General features: G+C 41.0%; 2 protein-coding genes and 1 pseudogene across 2 annotated transcripts in view; 1 reads left to right on the plus strand and 2 right to left on the minus strand.

The window, feature by feature from the left end:
- Window positions 1-8,608: 8,608 nt before the first annotated feature.
- On the minus strand, window positions 8,609-12,729 carry LOC122073462 (CCR4-NOT transcription complex subunit 11-like). The gene is made up of 3 exons (XM_042638053.1): window positions 12,436-12,729; window positions 10,358-10,468; window positions 8,609-8,758 (listed from the first exon to the last, which is right to left on the minus strand). The coding sequence occupies exons 1-3, from the start codon at window positions 12,580-12,582 to the stop codon at window positions 8,666-8,668; spliced, it is 351 nt and encodes a 116-aa protein (XP_042493987.1). The 5' UTR covers window positions 12,583-12,729; the 3' UTR covers window positions 8,609-8,665.
- LOC122073461 lies at window positions 12,435-15,200 on the minus strand (annotated as a pseudogene).
- A 2,395-nt stretch (window positions 15,201-17,595) lies between these two features.
- Window positions 17,596-19,543, plus strand: part of LOC122074790 (probable 6-phosphogluconolactonase 4, chloroplastic) — a 5,198-nt gene continuing 3,250 nt past the window's right edge. Inside the window, exons 1-2 of the mRNA XM_042639758.1 lie at window positions 17,596-18,096; window positions 18,185-18,320. Coding sequence (XP_042495692.1) covers window positions 17,729-18,096; window positions 18,185-18,320 — 504 coding nt within the window. The 5' untranslated portion in view covers window positions 17,596-17,728. The remainder of the gene's footprint in view (window positions 18,097-18,184; window positions 18,321-19,543) is intronic.

The raw sequence follows: 19,543 nt of genomic DNA on the forward strand, positions 1-19,543 counted from the left end.
CTATCTACAACCATCTAGAACTCGAGGTGAGGGGATTTTATGTGCTTTTATGGAATGCTTGTATCATAATGCATATATGGATGAATTTTATCATTTTGCATATTATTATATCATTCCTTATGTAAAGTGTTGATGTGGCATGAGAATGTGAATTATGATTGTGCATGTGTGTGTGTGTGTGTGTGACTGGGATGCAGGGTGGCCTGTGGTGGATGCCTATGGCACTGTATGCCCAGGGTGTGTGTGCGTGTGTATGTGGAGACTGGGGTGCAGGGTGGCCAACGGTTGGTGCCGGCGACGCTGTAGGCTCAGGCACAGCCAGTACCTAATGTTGCTCCTACCACTATTCCCCAGGCACAACAAGTCCCAGCACCAATGGCTCACCACACAGCCCACCCAGAGAGCTCCACTGTACATTATGCCCCACGACTTGATGTACCACTACCACAAGGGCAAATGACACCACGGAGCCAAGCCATACTTCCTATGCCTATGGACAATGTAAAAGTGATAGAAACGTTCCAGAAGTTTAGGCCTCCCTACTTCAGTGGGATTGCGCAGGACCCTTTGGCACCCACCAAATGGATAGAGGGAATAGAGAAAGCATTTAAGGTAATGACCCTCACTGAAGAACAGAAACTGATGTGTGCCGACTACCAACTACAAAATGAAGCAAATGCATGGTAGAAGTCCACTGAACCCATCCTAGTGGCCCTACAGCCCAACCTCACATGGGAATACTTTAAAGTGGCGTTCTACAACAACTACTACCCAGATAGTGTGAGGGAGAGGAAGGTAACAGAGTTCATGGAGTTGAAACAAGGGTCCAACTCTGTATTGGAATATCAACAAGAATTTGAAAAGTTGTTCTTCTTTGCTCCTGAGCATTTGAAGAGGGATCGGGCAAAGGCAAAGAGATTTGAGAAAGGGTTAAACCCACTATAGGGGCTGTGTTAGTGGCTTAGTACCTCCACAATTATGCCCAGGTGGTTCAGGCTGCCAAATCCATTGAGGACAAACAAAGAGAGAACTATCATGCCATACAGGGGAAGAGGACAGCGGCACCTAGCAGGTTTGGTAAGGGGACATATTCTAGTGCAGCCTCAGGTCAGTATAGAAGACCAGAAATGGGACAAGCCCCACCACCACCTAGACCCACCGTAGCACAGTCTCAGACGGTTCCCTTGAGGTGTTTTGTCTGTCAGCAAACGGGTCACTTTGCAAAGAATTGCTCACAAAAGAGACCGGGTGACCCCTATGCAGGACCAGCCAGATCAATGCAGCCATTATCCGCCATCCGTCCGGCTTAGGCACCACAGGGAGCTAGACTGCAAGGGAAAGTGTTTGCCCTGACTACTGAGGAAGCGTAGGCATCGCCTGGAGTGGTCACAGGTACCTTGCTGATATCGATGACCCCTGCATATGTTTTGTTTGATACTGGTGCATCACATTCATTTGTATCCCCCACTTTTGCCGCTAAGATGAATATCAAGCCAAAAATGTTAACACACAAGTTAGTAGTTAGCACACCAACTGGGAGTGAGGTAGGATTAGAGGAGATTTATGAGCCATGTCCTATTCAAGTCTGTGGAAGGGACATGAATGCTCATTTGATCAAATTAGAGATGCATGACTTCGATGTTATCTTAGGTATGGATTGGTTATCCACCTATAGGGCATGTGTTTTATGTGCTGAGAAGAAATTTGTATTCAAACTTCGAGGAGGTGAGTTTGTTTACAAAGGGAGAAAAATCAAGAAGTCCAAGAAACTAGTGATATCTGCACTTGAAGTGAGAAGATTATTAGAGCAAGGATGTGAGGCTTATTTGGCATCTGTGATTGACACAACTAAGGAAAGCAAGTCGGTAAACGAAATAGAAGTAGTGAGAGAATTCTCAGACATCTTTCCTGACGACTTACCTGGACTACCCCCGGACCGGGAGACTGAATTCACTATTGATCTGATTCCTGGGGCAGCACCTGTATCAAAAGCTCCATATAGGATGGCACTTTCAGAACTGAAAGAGTTGAAGGAACAATTACAAGATTTATTGGAGAAAGGGTTCATCTGACCTAGAGTGTCTCCATGGGGAGCACCGGTACTCTGTTAGGAAGAAGGATGGGAGTATGAGAATGTGCATAGACTACAGGGAACTCAATAAGCTGACTATCAAGAATAAGTATCCGTTGCCCAGAGTCGATGACCTTTTTGATCAATTGCAAGGTGCAACCACGTTCTCCAAAATTGACCTCAGATCTGATTATCATCAACTCAAGATCAGAGAGGGTGACATCAAGAAGACAACTTTTAGGACTCGTTATGGACACTATGAGTTCCTACTTATGCCATTTGGACTAACCAATGCCCTTGTAGTGTTCATGGAGCTGATGAACAGAGTATTCCATGATATGTTAGACAACTTTGTCATCGTGTTCATCGACGACATTTTGATCTATTTGAAGAGCCAAGAGGAACATGCTACCCATTTGAGATTTGCCCTTCAAAGATTGAGAGAGAAGCAGTTGTATGCAAAATTCAGTAAATGTGAGTTTTGGCTTACATAAGTACATTTCTTGGGGCATGTTGTCTCAGTGAAGGGCATTGAAGTTGATCCTGGAAAGGTAAAGGTTGTGGTAGAATGGGAGGCACCTAAGAATGTAGGTGAAATTCATAGCTTCCTGGGGTTAGCAGGATACTATAGAAGGTTCATTGAAAATTTCTCACGCATTTCTAAACCTATGACTCGACCAACACGGAAGGGAGTGAAATTTGAATGGTCTAAGGAATGTGAAGAAAGTTTCCAGGAATTGAAGCGAAAATTAATAACAGCTCCAGTACTCACTATTCCAGAAGGCAACGCCGGAATGGCAGTATATAGTGACGCATCCAAGTTGGGCTTAGGTTGTGTGTTGATGCAAAATGGCAAGGTTGTAGCATACGCATCTCGACAGCTGAAGGACTATGAAAAGAATTACCCCACTCATGACTTGGAGTTAGCAGCGGTCATTTTTGCTTTAAAGATCTGGCATATGGGGAAAAGAGTGAGATCTACAGCGATCATAAGAGTTTGAAATACTTTTCACCCAAAAGGAGTTGAATATGAGACAAAGAAGATGGTTGGAACTGATGAAGGATTATGATTGCACCATCCATTACCATCCGGGGAAGGCCAACGTAGTGGCTGATGCATTGAGCAGGAAGTCTCAGACTCTATCCCTAGCAGCCTTGACTATGAATGAACAACTGATAGAGGAAGCTAGAAGAATGGATTTGGAACTACTAACGAATGAGGTGGCAGTGACCTTGGCTGCACTTATGATACAACCATCGTTAGTGGGGAAAATCCAAGCCGTCCAAGTACTAGATGAGGATCTTCCGAACATAGTAAGCGATAACAAAGAAGGAAGACAAAAGGATTTAAATTTCAAGTTGACTGAAGATGGGGTCCTCAAGTTCAAGGATAGACTTTGCGTACCAAAGGATGAAGAGATGAGGGAATTAATATTGAAAGAAGCTCACAGTTCACCCTACTCCATCCATCTAGGTAGTACAAAAATGTACAACGATTTGAAAAAGTCCTATTGGTGGTGTGGCATGAAAACTAACGTAGCCACCCATGTAGCCAGGTGCTTGAATTGCCAACAGATCAAAGCAGAAAGGCAAAGGCCACACGGCTTATTACAACCCCTACCCATACCAGAATGGAAGTGGGAAAACATTACCATGAATTTCGTCACAGGACTGCCGCATACTCAGAAGGGGAATGACACAATCTGGGTAATTATAGACCAACTGACCAAGGTGGCCCACTTCATCCCTATGAAAATTGCTTACTCTATGGAAAAGTTGGCTCAACTATATGTTGACAATATTGCCCGATTACACGGTGTACCGGCAAGCACTGTCTCTGACCGTGATGCCAGATTTACCTCCAACTTCTAGAAATGTCTACAGAAAGCAATGGGGACACAAATGAATTTCAGCACGATGCTCCATCCACAGACAGATGGGCAGTCAGCGAGGACTATACAGACCCTAGAGGATATGTTGCGGGCTTGTGTTGGACATGAGCTATAGTTGGGATGAGCACTTGTCACTCATAGAGTTCTCCCACAACAATAGCTACCAGGCTACTATAGGCATGGCACATTATGAAGCCCAGTATGGTAAGAAATGCAGAACGCCTTTGTATTGGGATGAAATTGGAGAAAGGAGGATCCTAGGTCCGGAACTGATCCAGGCCACTTGTGAGAAAGTGGATGTAATCAGGGAGAGAATTAAGGCGGCACAATCAAGACAGAAAAGCTATGCGGATGTCAAAAAGAAGCACCTATAATTTGAGGTAGGTGATAAAAATTTTCTAAAAGTCTCCCCAATGAGAGGAGTGAAAAGGTTTGGCAAGAAGGGAAAGCTAAGTCCTCGATACATGGGACCTTATGAGATATTGGGTCGAGTCGGAACAGTAGCTTACCGAGTTGCTATGCCACCCGAATTAAAAGGAGCTCATAATGTATTTCATGTTTCCATGCTCAAGAAGTACGTTTCCGACCCAGCTCATATTTTGACACATGTACCCTTGGAACTTAACGCTGATTGGAAGTATGTAGAACAGCCAGAAGAAATCATTGACCGAAGAGACCACATTCTCAGCAATCGGACTATTTCTTATGTACTAGTCAAGTGGAGGAATCACTCCAGACAAGAAGTGTCTTGGGAATGTGAGGAGGAAAGGAAAAAGAAATATCCTCAGTTGTTTGGATCACCAGGTACGTCAAATTTCAAGGACGAAATTTCTTGTAAGGAGGGGGAAATGTTATACCCGAACCCTGAAACTCCCTATTTTAATGTTCAGGTGCAGCACCGGAGGACATCAGTACCAGTGAGTACTGGGTTGCATTCGTCTTTTACCGAGGAAGGAAGGGCAACTCCACTTGCACCTGCTACCCATGCTTAAGTAATTGGAAGGGATTCCAGACCCGAAGGGAAAGGTCAGTTGAACCTCACACACACTAGAAACCCTGGAGAAGGCCCCACTCAGACTAAGGAGAGATCTCCATACAAAGTGACCAGTTCAGCCTTCACCAGCTGATGGTCACCAGCGGATGGAGCATTCGCCGGTGAACACCATACGGTGAGTGCACAAGCCAGTTTTGGGTTATTTCGCCGTGGGACCCAAGACCTCCCGATCATGCACCCCAAACCCATCCACATTGATGGAACAAGGAGTTAGGGAGTTGATTAATGTGGTGGGATATCTCGAAGTGGGCCCGTTAGTGCCGAATAGCGGAATAACCCGGTATTAGGTAAAAACCCATTAATTCCCCAAACAGCCCTTAATGGGACTTAAGTAACTATAAATAGAACTCTTATCATTCATTTCTTCTCCTACCAAAATAGAAACAAGGAGAGGGAGAAAGAAGAAGAAGAAGGAGAAGGCGAAGGAGAGCAAGGGAGGAAGGAAGGAGGAAGGCTAGGGCTCCATTCTTGAGGTAAGCCCACAAACTCATCTTTCCACACACGTACACACAAATCTCTCTCTCTCTCTCCTTCCCATTTCACTCTTTATTGGAAGTAAGGGAGACCCAACCAAATCCCACATACCCAACCATAAAGACTACATAATGGGAGGGGGAAATTAGAGTAAGAGACCTACCTTGGCAAGGTTATTCACTCAACCTTGGGTCTAAGGACAAATCCCTATGAAACCCCTATCCAAAACCCTAGAAATTGGGATAACTAAACCCTAGACAAGTGTTCTACTCAAGCCCTCCACAATTTCCCTTTTAAAATCCATAGTATGATGTTATATTGAACTAAATTCAGCAACTACACTAAACTTAAGCTAGGTGTGGTGTGTGTGGGAGCCCCACATACAAACCCACTTTAAAAATCACCAAAACCTAAGCTATAAACTATGTAAAAGAGAAGAGAGAAAGAATAGACTCGGGAAATGACACCCCACTGAACAACATACACTAACACCACCATACATAGGGGCCACAAGGCCTATAGGGCTGATCTAGGCAAGGAAACCCCGATTTTAACTTCACCGATTGATGGTCACTGGCCAGCCGGTGAAGGCAAGGACCATCCACCAGTGAAAATATTGCAGGATGTGCACCCCCTTTCGGATTTGTCCACCGGTGAACTCACAGGGGGATGATCATCCACCGGTGAACCATTTTAAAGCTAATTTTTAATCCTTTTATTGGGGCACGGGTCCTAGTGTCCCACTCCCCTATGGATAACCAAATAACCTAAAAAACACTATGTGTCCTCGGAGTGGAACCGAGAAGTGACAGGAGCACGCAACACGAAACTATCAACTATCTACCGCCATCTAGAACTCGAGGTGAGGGGATTTTGTGTGCTTTTATGGAATGCTTGTATCATAATGCATGTGGATGAATTTTATCATTTTGCATATTATTATATTATTCCTTATGTAAAGTGTTGATGTGGCATGAGAATGTGGATTATGATTGTACATGTGTGTGTGACTGGGATGCAGGGTGGCCTGTGGTGGGTGCCTACGGCACTGTATGCTCAAGGTGTGTGTGTGTGTGTGTGTGTATGGGGAGATTAGGGTGCAGAGTGGCCAACGGTTGGTACCAACGGCACTGCATGCTCAGGGTGAGTGTGTGTGTGTGTGTGACTGGGGTGCAGGGTGGCCAACGGTTGGTGCCGGCGACACTGCATGATCAAGGTGTGTGTGTTTGTGTGTGTGAGTGATTGAATTGTGTTGTGGCATATTAAAATGCATTGGGCTAGGATAACCACCCTGGTGCTACAACCCTTACTAATAGTGGTTTACGTATTAGCTAATCCTCTTGTCAGACGGTCTGTGGTTGGGGACGATTTCCGGTGACTGAGGTGCGCAGATGCCAGCATCGTGACAGACCCTCACGCGATGTTTGATTCGATAACTGGTATACCCTACATGCGATGTTGGATTCGATGCAATAGTATTATAGGAGGGTTATTAATAGGGGTTTGTCAGGTAACGATGTGGTTCTGGAACCGGCACGTTTTGACTCGCAACTAGCTTGTATCCCTAGAGACTGATAACGTACATTCATGACTGGGGATAACACCTTTGTTGCAGTAGCACTTATACCCCCTTTTGGACTTAGAAGTTGTTGCTTATAATTGCTTGATAATAAATAGATCATGTCATTGCATTCATATAATTGCATTCATATTGATGTGGTCGGACATGAATATTTACACTACTGCATTTCGTTGGATTGTCATGATTGCTTGTGTGTTACCCCTCACTGGGCTTCGTGGAAGCTCACCCCCCGTTGTTGCCCCTTTTTAGATGTTGATTCAGGAAGTCCTTCGGAAACTGTGATCAAGGTTCCGGCTCTCTACGGAGGTGACTTCTGGGCTGAGGAGCTGGCTGTGCACGAGGATGGATGCGTGTGCAATGATTGTGCATTTGGAGCACGCTGAGGATGGAAGTATCTTCTATTTTTTATTCTTTTTTGTACTTAACAGATGTACCCCATAGGGGCATAACTGTAATTATGATCCAGATGTGAAACACATTCTTTTGTGTAAATATGGTAAATATCAATAGAGATCAGCAGTTGATATATTTTGTTTATATTATAAGTATATGATTTTAGAATCATTTCATAATCTTATGAACTTAAAGTATTGCATCGTGGATCCTGGATGGATTGTGGACACGTGTGCGTCTCCATATCGCTAGCCTTTAGGTGAATGGAGGCGGGGTGTGACAAAGTGCTTTCAAGCTTGATGCCATGCATTGATACCCCTGTACACCCCTTTATAATCACAGCCCAAACTCAGACTTGAAAGACCTCTCTATATGAGCCAATGGATCATGGAAAATCATTACTAAATAAAGGTCAGGAAATCAGACATTAAAGAGCCATCGGCCGATCAGACAGTTCATGTGTCACTGAGAAGAACTGGCCATCATTGTCTAGAGCATCCCTATGGAACGGAATTGGACTAGAGAAAGTCTATGACCAAACAACTAATGAATGTTCTACTTGATTCTGTGGAAACGCTAAGGAAGTAGTTCTAATAACACATTTACATATCCCCCCCCCCCACCCCCAACCAGAAAAAAAATAAAGAAAAGAAAACATAAAGAGATAAATGAACTAAATCATTGTCTAATTGCCCCAAGTATATATTGGTGGGATATGTCCACACCTGCTTCAGACACTAAGTAAACCCAGACATTTTTAGTGGTGTCTGACTGGTAAGCAGAACATCTCCATCCAATTCCCAGAGTTGTACTACAATGACCTTATTAGAAGAGTAAAGAATATGACTAACACATTGTCTTTCAATCAATTATATATTGGTGGGGAATGCCCAACAGCTGCTTAAGACAATAAGTAAAACTGCACATTTTTAATGTTTGGCATCACTTCTAGCTCCCAGAGGAGACAGACAATGCTCAATAACCAAGCAATTCAATGTACAGATCTTCATATAAAAGCAACACATGTTTCCATTAGAATCTAAAACATGACCACACAGTCCACACCTATCTTTAAGTTGCTAAAATAAGTGAGTCCAGCAGTGTCTGAATCAAAATGAAACATATGTCTAACAGCAACCACAATATTTTTTAAAGCAAGCAGTGTTCCAAGAAAAAAAAATCTGTGCAAATGAAATAAATTAAACCTCCTTGCTGTTGCCAGCACCAGCAGACCCCAACAACTGGAGAATAAAAGCCCTTTCCATTTTTTCAGCCACATCATCACATGCTGCCTGCAAAGAAATGAGAGTTAAATCCACAAACATGCAAATTCTAACACGAAATACAGAATAGCATCCAATGCAAAGAAGTCATGCATCTCTGTATCATGATCGTAAGAAAGAGAATGAATCTAGCAGAACATGGAAGCAACATCTCAATTTGTCAAGCTCGAAACCTATGTGACACTAAAAGAAATTTTAGTAACATAGGAGCATAACTGAAACACTGAAACAGAGGTACACCAAAATCTAGATGGAAAATTACTTTTTGATACTGAAATATTTTAAAAAGGATATCTAAATCTGCTTATAGAATTCCCATTGAATGTCTACAACCACTAAATTTAAAGAATACTATGGACTAGAAACCCTTTAATCCTAAAAACATTGTATTATCATTTCATAAGTACTTTATTGGGAAAAAGAACGCCCCAGCACAGAAGGTATACTATGAGGATGTAACTGGTCATACTATGTATTATGTTTTGACTGCTACAAATACAAAATGATCACATGAAACACAAAGGCAGATTGACTAGAATATGGAAATTATCTAAACCAGAAACTCCATTCTAACAAACAAGCTACTGCTTTTTTTTCCCCCTCTAACCATCAGAAAAAACAAAGAAATAGTCACTTCATTAACTAAAGTTGATGCGATTAGATTTTAAGGTAACTTGTAGTTAAATGGTGGAAAGGATAGAAAGGCAATTAGAATTAAATGAAGGGAACAGACTTGGAACTAAAATAATTAAAGGATATGAATTGAATTAACATAAAGGTGACGGGTATTAATGGAAAGAGGGAATATATGGTGACACTTAAAATATTGTCACCAACTTCTACAGCCATTCAACCCACGATAGGAGTACCAGAAAATCAGTGGTAACCCTCTTCATGTGAGATCAATGGAACTCATAAAATAAGGGCTCAATCCACAACAATACAAACTTAAAATTAATTAGTGATAATTACATTAAACAAGGCCTGAGTTGAGGAGCTCTATAGAGCACGCATAATGCATTAGTTAATCAATTGGAGCCACTAAGGCTGCAATTGTTGAACAAAAAAGAAGTTATGCTATGTTTTCTTGAATAGATAAATCCCACCAAAGAGATGCACAGACATGCACCTTGGTGACATAATGTCAAGAGCCAGGGGGGTGTCTCTTGCCCAAGCTGCACACCTTAACAATACTGCACAATGCTTGGAACATCAGAAGTTAGAATGGTTTAAAATAAAGGCTTACGAATTCAGAAAAGATTTTATATGATTAGGAGTCTAGAGGATGAATTGATAAGGCAGTAACCCATACTCCCTAAATTTTCCACATGTTTAGGCAAAGCTTTTAATTTGTACAAGCTACAAGAGTCGTATTCGGCAGAGAGAAGGAATCTGGTGATGTGAACAAAGAAATTATGATCCAATTCAATTGGATAATTCCCATGGCAATTTGGAGGGAATCAAAATACAAACTAAACAGGAATCTTTATTGAACACTTTAAAAATACATGTGAGAAAGATCCACAGATAGGCACCTATTTTAAAGACATAAGAGCATAAGATTACCACAACTCTCCAAATATGCTCAAAGTACCAAAGCATACTTACATCTATAACTAAAGAAATGAACGGATTTGCTGAAAATGGCTGTGAAGAATGAGTCTGATGTAGAATAGCAAATGCCACCAAACGCTGAGTGGGTTTGAGCATCTTTTTATCCTGGGGAAAAAAAATCTCAACAGTTAGCAATCGTTGCCAGTGGCATCTTCATTGCGTAAAACATCAATGTTATCACATTTGACAAAATCAAATGATTTGATTCCTAAGTACAAATAAGTTATGAGCCCCAAGAAAAATCAAAAAGAAAACGTGGGGAAGTATAGCTGCCTGAACACGGCATACGGATAAGATAATCATTCTTAATAAATAATAGGTGCATTTCAATTAAAGGAGGGAAATAAAGGAACTGGAGCCAGTATCTTGATTTTGAGCCAAATAGATCAATCAAAAATCCAGAATGATGCATGCATATTTTACCCCCCAAAAAAAAATTCGGAAGCTGCAAAGGAAAACATAATGTAGTGGGAAATAGCATGTCATCTTCTTCACAAAAAGCCACCAATTCAAACATCATGACAACCTTATGCTGATTTACTGTCATTCCTTCCAGCATCCACGAATTTCACGTCAGTCACCATGGTTCAAAAATCACTTTCATTTCGCTCATTTTGCTAATTTCGGCCCTTAGTCCCCAAAAATGGCCAAGCAAAACACATGGAAAAAGTACATTGTTTCGGCGAATTTTCGGTATCTCGGTGGTTTTGAAACCACCGAAACAAAACAAGTTCTTGAACTTTGTCAGTCAGTCAGTCAGTCAGTTAGTCAGAAATTGTTGCACTTCAAGAACTTCCTAATGAATAAATATGGAGCAAGACTCTTCTCATGTGAGGTTTTACTTGGTAGAAATAATTTGATTGTTACTCAAAAACCCCAAACTCATTTCTAATTTTCAATAATCTGCAAGCTGCAATTTGGAAGGAGGGCAATGCAAGGATTTTTCAAAGCATACATACGATGCTGTATAGAACAGCAAGGGTTTTTCCATGTCCTCGTGTCTTACTAATTTCTTGTTTGTTTCTAGCACAAATTACTGCAGGACCATGAAAAGAGAAGACATATAGGACGGACATAGAAAAAAACTAAGGCTTGTTATCACTCTTGATAGTATCGTTATTACTTTTTTCTTATGGCAAACAAACAAAACAAGGACTCATTCAGGAAACCTCTAACAACTCCATTCTTGGCCGCGACACCTGCTGATGAATTGCAACATCTGGGGCCTCCAAAGACATTGTATCCCTAACCCAAGCTGTGAAAGTCTCCATAGACCTACACTATCCGAGACAACACCCTATGACTGGCCAAATCCAAAATGTAATCAAATTTGACCACCTCTACCATTTGGGATATGATTTAAATCCTCAATACATTAACGAACATATAATACCAGCCAACCAAACCTTGTATGTCAATAGGATGACTACAGAATCCGTTTTAGTGAACCCTTTGGCTGATGAACATGGTTCTCCATTCAACCAAAAACATCCTCTGCAAGTGCCCCGCTGAACATAGTTGCAGAACAATTTTGTAGGGATAACCAACTATTGAGGGGCAAACAAGATAACCTGAAGTAATATTGACAAATCCAACAATAAAAGAAGTAATGATTTCAGTTTCGTTCTGTAAGCATCCTGAAGTTACCCAATTTGCAATCGTGAGAGTCTCGGAAGCTACAAAAATTCAATTTATCCGACTATAAAACCTTCCTGAACTAAATATCACTACCATAACTCCATCACGGAGCCATATAATCGTTAAATGTCTCTGCCAGAGACTCGTAAAAAAGCACAAATAAAACATACTCCATCTTATCTCATTGAAAACTTAAATTGAATTATATCACTGTTCTATTTAATTGATATACTTCAGAAAAGGATACACCACCAAAGATAATTTATTTTGAAAATATTAAGTGTGAGGAGATTCAAGAAAACCTAGCTCAGTAATCTGAAGCCAAGACCCCGACCAATATTCCAACAGTTCCGTGGCAATTCAGAACCCCAAACACTCAGAAGAAATCAAAAATCCAAGAAGGTATACACAAACAGATCGAAAGGATGTCTTGCCTCTAAGAGGACAGCGAGCGAGCAGCAGATTCTGAAATGCATTTCTAGCGGAAATTTGGAGCTGAAATCCGAGATGATTTCTCCCAATGGCCGTTGATCCGCGTTGAGCAGAGAGAACAGCGTCTTAGAATCTTGTACACTGATCATTTTTTGGTATCACAAAGACGAATTGCAGTGCACGCAGGTCTCTCTCTCTCTCTCTCAACTCTAAACTCTCAACCCTCAACCCTCAACCCTCAACCCTCAACTCTCAAGCGCTGGAAAGAGAAAGATGGCCAAGGGAAGTCCCAACTCCCGGAGTAACTAATCAGATAAACCAGGAGTACAGGAGCTCGAGACGTATATACTCTGCGAAAGCCTTTGGATAGGAATCCACAGTCAGAAGCCAAAACTCTTACAATCCTTTACGCGTAACTACACTAAATTCTAATCGAAAGGTTGATATTTAATGAAAATTACTTGATTACCCACTTTTAACAGGAAAATTACATTTCCAATCGAATGGTTGATATTTAATAAAAATTACTTGATTACTCACTTTTAATAGGAAAATTACATGTCTCCCTGTTGCTCCTCACAGATTTACTGATCGAAGAGTGAAAGAGGGGAGGCAGAAAGAAGTGCCGATAAAATGTCAAACAATGTGAACAGGTGAAGGAGAGACATTGTAGTGGATAATTTTGTAAACCTAACCTCAATGTTGTATAATTTTGTTAAGTGAAACATAAAATGGGTAATTTTGTAAAAGAAAATTCAAAAGTCGATAATTATGTAATTTTTCTTATTTAAATCTCGGGAGAAAGTTGTCTATGCAATTTAGCATAGGAGATGGTAGAAATCAAGGGCAAGGTTTTAAAAACCCGAATCAATGATGAAATTGCTTCCTTGCCGATTTTGTTATGAAAACCCACCAACTCCGAGAATATTCTGAGTCAAACTAGTAGAAATCAAGAATGGTCCTAATTGATTCATAATTTTTTTAAGAAGAAATATCATTCCCATCCTCTCAACTATGTTGAAACCCATTCCCATCCTCTCAACTATGTTGAAACCCTATATTTTTCCAAAAATATCATTCACCTCCCCACAAATAAAAAAATTCTAACGTCCCCAGCCAGCCCGTTTGAAATGGTTGTTAAGTCAACTGGTTTTTTCTCATAATACCCAAAATACCCTCTTAAACATAAAATACCTAATATACCCTTAATGAAAAGAAAAAAAAAAGAAAAAACTATCTTCCCCATACCGGTGATGAAGCGGTGGAGACCATCACGGCTTCCACCACCGCACAATAGAAGAGAGTGGAGCGAGCCACAGTGTTGGGCTACTTGCACCAAGACACCATCTGCAATAGTCCTGCAAGTCCGGAGCTCCAATTCTTGGAGACCAGACAAGCACCTGACGAAGGAGGAGAAGGCGGCACCGTCACCGATGCCTTCACAGCTGCACAACCGCAACCTACGGAGCTTGGTACAACTCCTCCACAGCCAATCGAGGCCACAATCGTTGGCCCAGATTCCAGACAAGCAGAGACTCTCCAAGGGTAATTCCAATTTTGATTCAGATTCGTTGTCATTGGAGGAGTCGACGCCGCAATCAACAAGGGAGAGGTCCTTCAGGGCAGGGAAGAAGGTGAGCCAGCAGAAAGAGAAAGGACAAATAGAGGTGAGGTTGAGGGAGGAGAGGTGCTTGCAGGAAGAAGATAAAGAGAGAAGCGCGGGGGGGGGGGGGGACCGGGCCTGCCAAGTATCGGAAGTGGCGAAGATGGGTGCAATTGGAGGCCACCGTGAGGAGGATTTCATCGGACAAGAGAGAAGAATTGGTTTCTTCTTCGTTGCGGTCATAATCAGGCACAACATCGAAGGAAACAAGGATAGAAGATTTGTCGGAAGGAGGGACAAGGACGACAGTGAGAGAGAAAAGGCAAGAGTAGCAAGAGAGGAAAGAAGAGGAAATAGGTAGAGAAGAAGGGTTAGCTGACGGAAAGCGGAGAAAGAGAGAAGACCTGCAATTATGGTGGACAATCAACCACCACTTACAAACCATAGGGACGACGGAGGAGGACGATTGAGGTAGGTGTTGGAAGATTTCTTGCAGAACCTCATCGCACAGCAAGCTCTCCATCTTATCTTACCAATAACAACAATTCGTCTCTCTCTCTGTGCCTCTCCCACCTCCTGGTTCGGCTTCTGCTGTTTCTCTCACCGACCCTTCCAATCTTGTCTTCCAAGACACCATGGAAGGGAAAGAGAGGAGAGGATCAATTTTTAAGGCATTTGAAATGACGGGGAATCCCAACTGAGGAAGAATAGTGGAAACAGGAACAAGGCTGGATTTGGGAATGGGGACCCACCGTCTCATAATCGAGAGTATGGTATTGGGAAGACAGTTTTTTTTTTTTTTCCATTAAGGGTATATTGAGTATTTCATGTGTTAAGGGGGGGGGTGTTTTGGGTATTATAAGTAATAGAGTCATTTTATTTGGGGGGGAGGTGAGTGATATTTTTGGAAAAGTATGGAGTCAAGTTGATATTTTGACATAGTTCAGGGGAGAGGAGTTATATTTCCTCATTTTTTAAAAACTTTTTTAGGAGTGCATTGTTGGGGAGCTGGATCCACTCTGGTTCCCCATTGCGTCCAATTCGTATTGGACGAGTGGCAACGCCTGAGCTCACACCCCTGACAATTGAATGTGCACTGAGCACATTTGAGAGGATTTGTTTCCCTTTGGCGGTTTGTAAATCAGATAGATAGATAGATAGATAGATAGATAGATAGAGAGAGAGAGAGAGAGAGATAGAGAGAGAGAGAGAGGAGGTACTGGTGTAACCCTCGTGGGCAACTCTAAGTATGGGTGTCGAAATTTGGCCATGCACCAGTAGGTCTGACTTGAAATGATCAATTGAAGCATAAGATTAGTCCATTGATCACTCAATGTGTCAAGCCCAAGCATCGATTGATTAATAATATATTAGGCAATCTTAGTGCAAAGTGGTGGTTTGATGGTTGCCTGACAGGATTGGTCGAATGTTGTAACCAATTGATAACTGACTGTTATAGCATGATTATCATATTCAAGCCCATTTAACATAATGATAGTCCGTTTAATGATCGTTGTTGCCCAATTAGTCAATTAGTCCATTTAAATCCTAATTTCCCAATTATGGACCTAATAAAAATCGATTGAATAAAAACCTGTCTATGCCCTGGCCCATGAGATGCTATATAGATTGGAAAAAATTGTGTAAGACCTTAAATTAATGGGGACCAATTAGCCCCAATCAAAATCGGTCAGGCTCAACCAATTGTCACCCCTATAAGCTTTTTATTTAAAATATTTATTTGTGATTTAGTTCCATGTCCAGTTGAATAATGCACACCACACATTAATGTTTCCCTGTGTCTATCTTCTCCTCCTACGATAAGGGACATATATGTCATTTCAAAGGAGGGAAGGATGAAGATAAATATAGGGATGCCCTAGTGTATGCTAAGTGAGCTACTAGCATTCTTTCAGTAGGTGGCAACACAAACGATTGGATAATATACATTTTGGAAAAAAAAAAACAATCCAACCAAGGATCTTGATAAACACATTGACAAAAACATCAAGCGATGCTTTGTTGTTACTTACAACCACTGATGACATGTTCTTTCAAAGTAATGCAGCACTTGAAAACAATCCTTGTTGAATGCACCATCTCCAATGGCTAAATCTCAAGCCTGAAGAAGAAGAAGATTCTTCTTTTCTCTCTTCCACTCTCTCTATTGTTCGAGTATAGTGCAATCAGGTTTCAATCATATATTCTCTTATATAGATAAGCTAAGTGTGGAGATTACAATCTAACAAACAAGATCATGCTAAGTGGTGTGATATAGAGGGTAATTACCCTTAATTACACTAAAGGACGACATAATAAAAGGCGTAACTTGAAAGCTGTAGGGATAAAAACTTTCCTCATATATATTTCCCAATTTTTTATAACGAAATTATCTCTTATATTACTACATCCACAATGAACATTGCAAGTACGAAATAAAATCAACATCATCAAATTTAATCCGTTTCTCATTAAGGAGTGTCAAGACAAGTGATTGGACTAAATAGTATTTAAAACACCTTATAAATAATATTTGTTTAATATAATAATAGAAAAATATATTTTGCAAACATTTTATAGAAACAATGGTAAATGACACTAATGGTACCTAACATCTGGTCATCTTATTTATTTTTATTTTTTCGAGTAAAATGGTCATCTTGATTGACTAATGTATCGATCAAGATGAACAGTTGGCAGGCAAGGGGGTGGGGTTGAAGTCACAAAGGGGGCTGGGGTGAGGCCATGGATCTAAAATGGGCTGGGATCGATCCCCATTTTTGACATTTTGATTCGGAATATTCCTATTAAGATTATAGCTGAATCGGTGGATTTTCTGATAAAATGGTTAATTCTAGTATTCTTGGAGTCGATTACAAACCGATCTAAATTGGAATCGGCATAGACCAGTTTTTGTTTTTAAAACCCTGGGTGACATAGGAGTTGGAGAGAGGATGGGTCACAGTTAAAGAGAAAGACAGTTAAAGATAAAGCAGGAGTGATAGGTGGTGGCAAAGCAGAGGGTGGGAAGAGATGTAGGAGGAGGTGCTAGTGCCACCCCACCTAAGGTGATTGGGGAAGGGGAGGGGACGGGTTATTGTAGAAATACAACTCTAAAAGCGATGCAAAAGATAATGAAAAAATAAGAATAAGCAATGTACACAGGTTTACGAGATTCTACGTCCTCCATGAGATGAAATGCTGCTTCATTATCAATGCAGAATAGAATTACAATGCTCGTCCTTATAGAAAAAATAACTTTTGTTATAAATATATAGCTAAAAAACTTAATATCATAAAGTACAAAATTACCTTCAAATAAAAAATTCGAACAAGACTATCCTCCCTACACCCCTACTATGCAGGGAGGCAAAGCCCCTATCAACTCTTATGGCCTGCTTACTAGTGGAACCGTCGATTTATTGAGGCTTACATCAGTACTCCTTACGTTAAAATGCGATGAAATACAAAACAGCATAAATCAACTTATTAATGATTTAAAATTACTTGGATTACACTAGAGGCTCAGATATCAACGAGGGCCACAATTTCGGACTTTTGCCAAAGTCGCCAACCCTCTTGAATTTTAACGAGCAAGAAAACGATAGAAACCGACCGAGGCGAACTCCGGAAGACTGAAGACACCAAACTACCAGTACACTACCAGAGAGGGCTATATAAGGTTTCCATGTATGGAGTCCATGAACTCATCTTCTCTTCGTGCGTTTTCCACTCCGTTGTCACGCCTTCGTCAACCTTCTGTTAACCTTCTCTCAGTCCCAAGGTTGGTTCCAGCCAGAGCCTTTCCTTGCTCGTTCAGATCGAAAACCGTTTCCTCGACGACTTCAAATCCCAACCCTTTCAACACAAAATTACACGCATCTGTCAAGGCGGAAATGGCGATCGCCAAAGGTAAATCGGATGTGCAGGTCTTTGACACAGAGGAAGATCTATCAGTTTCTATCGCTAAGTACACCTCAGATTTATCGGAGAAGTTTGTGAAAGAAAGAGGGGCTTTCTCTGTGGTTGTATCCGGGGGTTCTCTCATCAAAAGCTTAAGGTGAGGAAATTAAAATAAGATTTGGCGACGTATTTTGTTCTGCTTCTGTTGTAGTTGTTTTCTAATACTTTTTGAAAATGGATTCCAGGAAATTAACTGAACCTCCTTATGTTGATTCGATCGAATGGGCGAAATGGCATGTTTTCTGGGTGGATGAGAGGGTTGTTCCCAAGGATCATCCTGACAGTAATTACAAACTCGCTTATGACGGCTTCCTGTCCATGGTATGAGTGCTTGATTATTTAATCAAACTTTCCATGTTTGTAGCTGAAATTTGTGCTTTCTGAAACAGTGGTACGGATAAACGAATTTCTGGACCTTTGTTGGAATTAGTACAGAGAGCCTTAGCTTCATGCCTTTTATTGCAATTTGAACTCTGAATACTGAAATTTTGTGGTTTTTACCATAGAGAATCTAAACAGGGCTAGCCCCTCACTATTTAGCCTGTTATTGTGATTCCGCAATGAGCTTGTTTTGTTTCCTGGACTCATTCCATGTTGATCTTTCCGGTACGGTTATGAATGATGCTAGAGATTTTAGCCATTTAGGTCCATGTCTCTCATTGAATATAAGCACTCTGTTTCTTTTCCTCATTACCTCAACCCAAGCACTGTGTCTTTCCCCGTTATCTCAATCCATGGAACTAAATTTCGCTTTAAACTGACCGAAATCTATGAGTTGTCTTGGTTTCAGGCTTGGATGAAAGGAAACCTAGGGTCGAAACACAATGTCCAAACCTCCAAATGAGATCCTGCATGTCTTGGTTTCAGGCCTGATCGAAACCGGCCTCAAAACCAAGATTTAGAACCTTGCCTCAAGCCAACTGAAGTTTTGGTTTTTAGCTCATTCTTTGAATGCATTCAACTCGTGCCATATCCATTATTCTAACTGCGGCCACATTTTCTTTCAATTTTCGTGATGAATGTAATGTTTTGCCTTTTCTTTTAAAATATTCTCAAGTTTAATGTGTTGCTTTCTCAACAAATTCTATTTGTTATTTCTTAAAGACCCAGGTGCGATTTCTTATGTTTATCTGCTTCTCTTCTCTTCTCTTCCTCACCACATTTCTTTGAATTCTCCTTATTTATTTATTTAGCTTTTCTTTGCATATCTGGTATTTGACCGACAATTTGTTACCATCCTATATCAAAAATTTGGTTCTACTGTTCTATTCTTGCCACTCGCTTACCTCAAAATTTGATCTCAGTGTCAGATTCTGCATCTCAATTTTTGCTTTCTCTCTCTATTGGTTACTAACATTCTTTTCCATAAAGAATTTCCGGTGTTTTAGCCATGCCCCGACCAGCTGATCACAGAGAATGTCAGCACTCCGAAGTACCTTATCATTCTTCCTTATCTATGTTGCTGCACTTCTATCTGCAACACTATTTTCACTTTTTTCCTCTTTAATGGTTAATAAAGGGGTTTTTTTTTGGGGGGGGGGGAA

The sequence above is a fragment of the Macadamia integrifolia genome, chromosome 3 (assembly GCF_013358625.1).
Source record: "Macadamia integrifolia cultivar HAES 741 chromosome 3, SCU_Mint_v3, whole genome shotgun sequence".
NCBI lineage: Eukaryota > Viridiplantae > Streptophyta > Magnoliopsida > Proteales > Proteaceae > Macadamia > Macadamia integrifolia.

Coding starts and splice junctions, on each gene's coding strand:
- LOC122073462 (XM_042638053.1), bottom strand. CDS start 12,582: ATGATCAGTGTACAAGATTCTAAGACGCTGTTCTCTCTGCTCAACGCG. Junction 10,469..12,435: donor CGCTCGCTGTCCTCTTAGAG/GCAAGACATCCT, acceptor TTTTTTCCCCAG/GATAAAAAGATGCTCAAACC. Junction 8,759..10,357: donor TCATTTCTTTAGTTATAGAT/GTAAGTATGCTT, acceptor ATTTCTTTGCAG/GCAGCATGTGATGATGTGGC.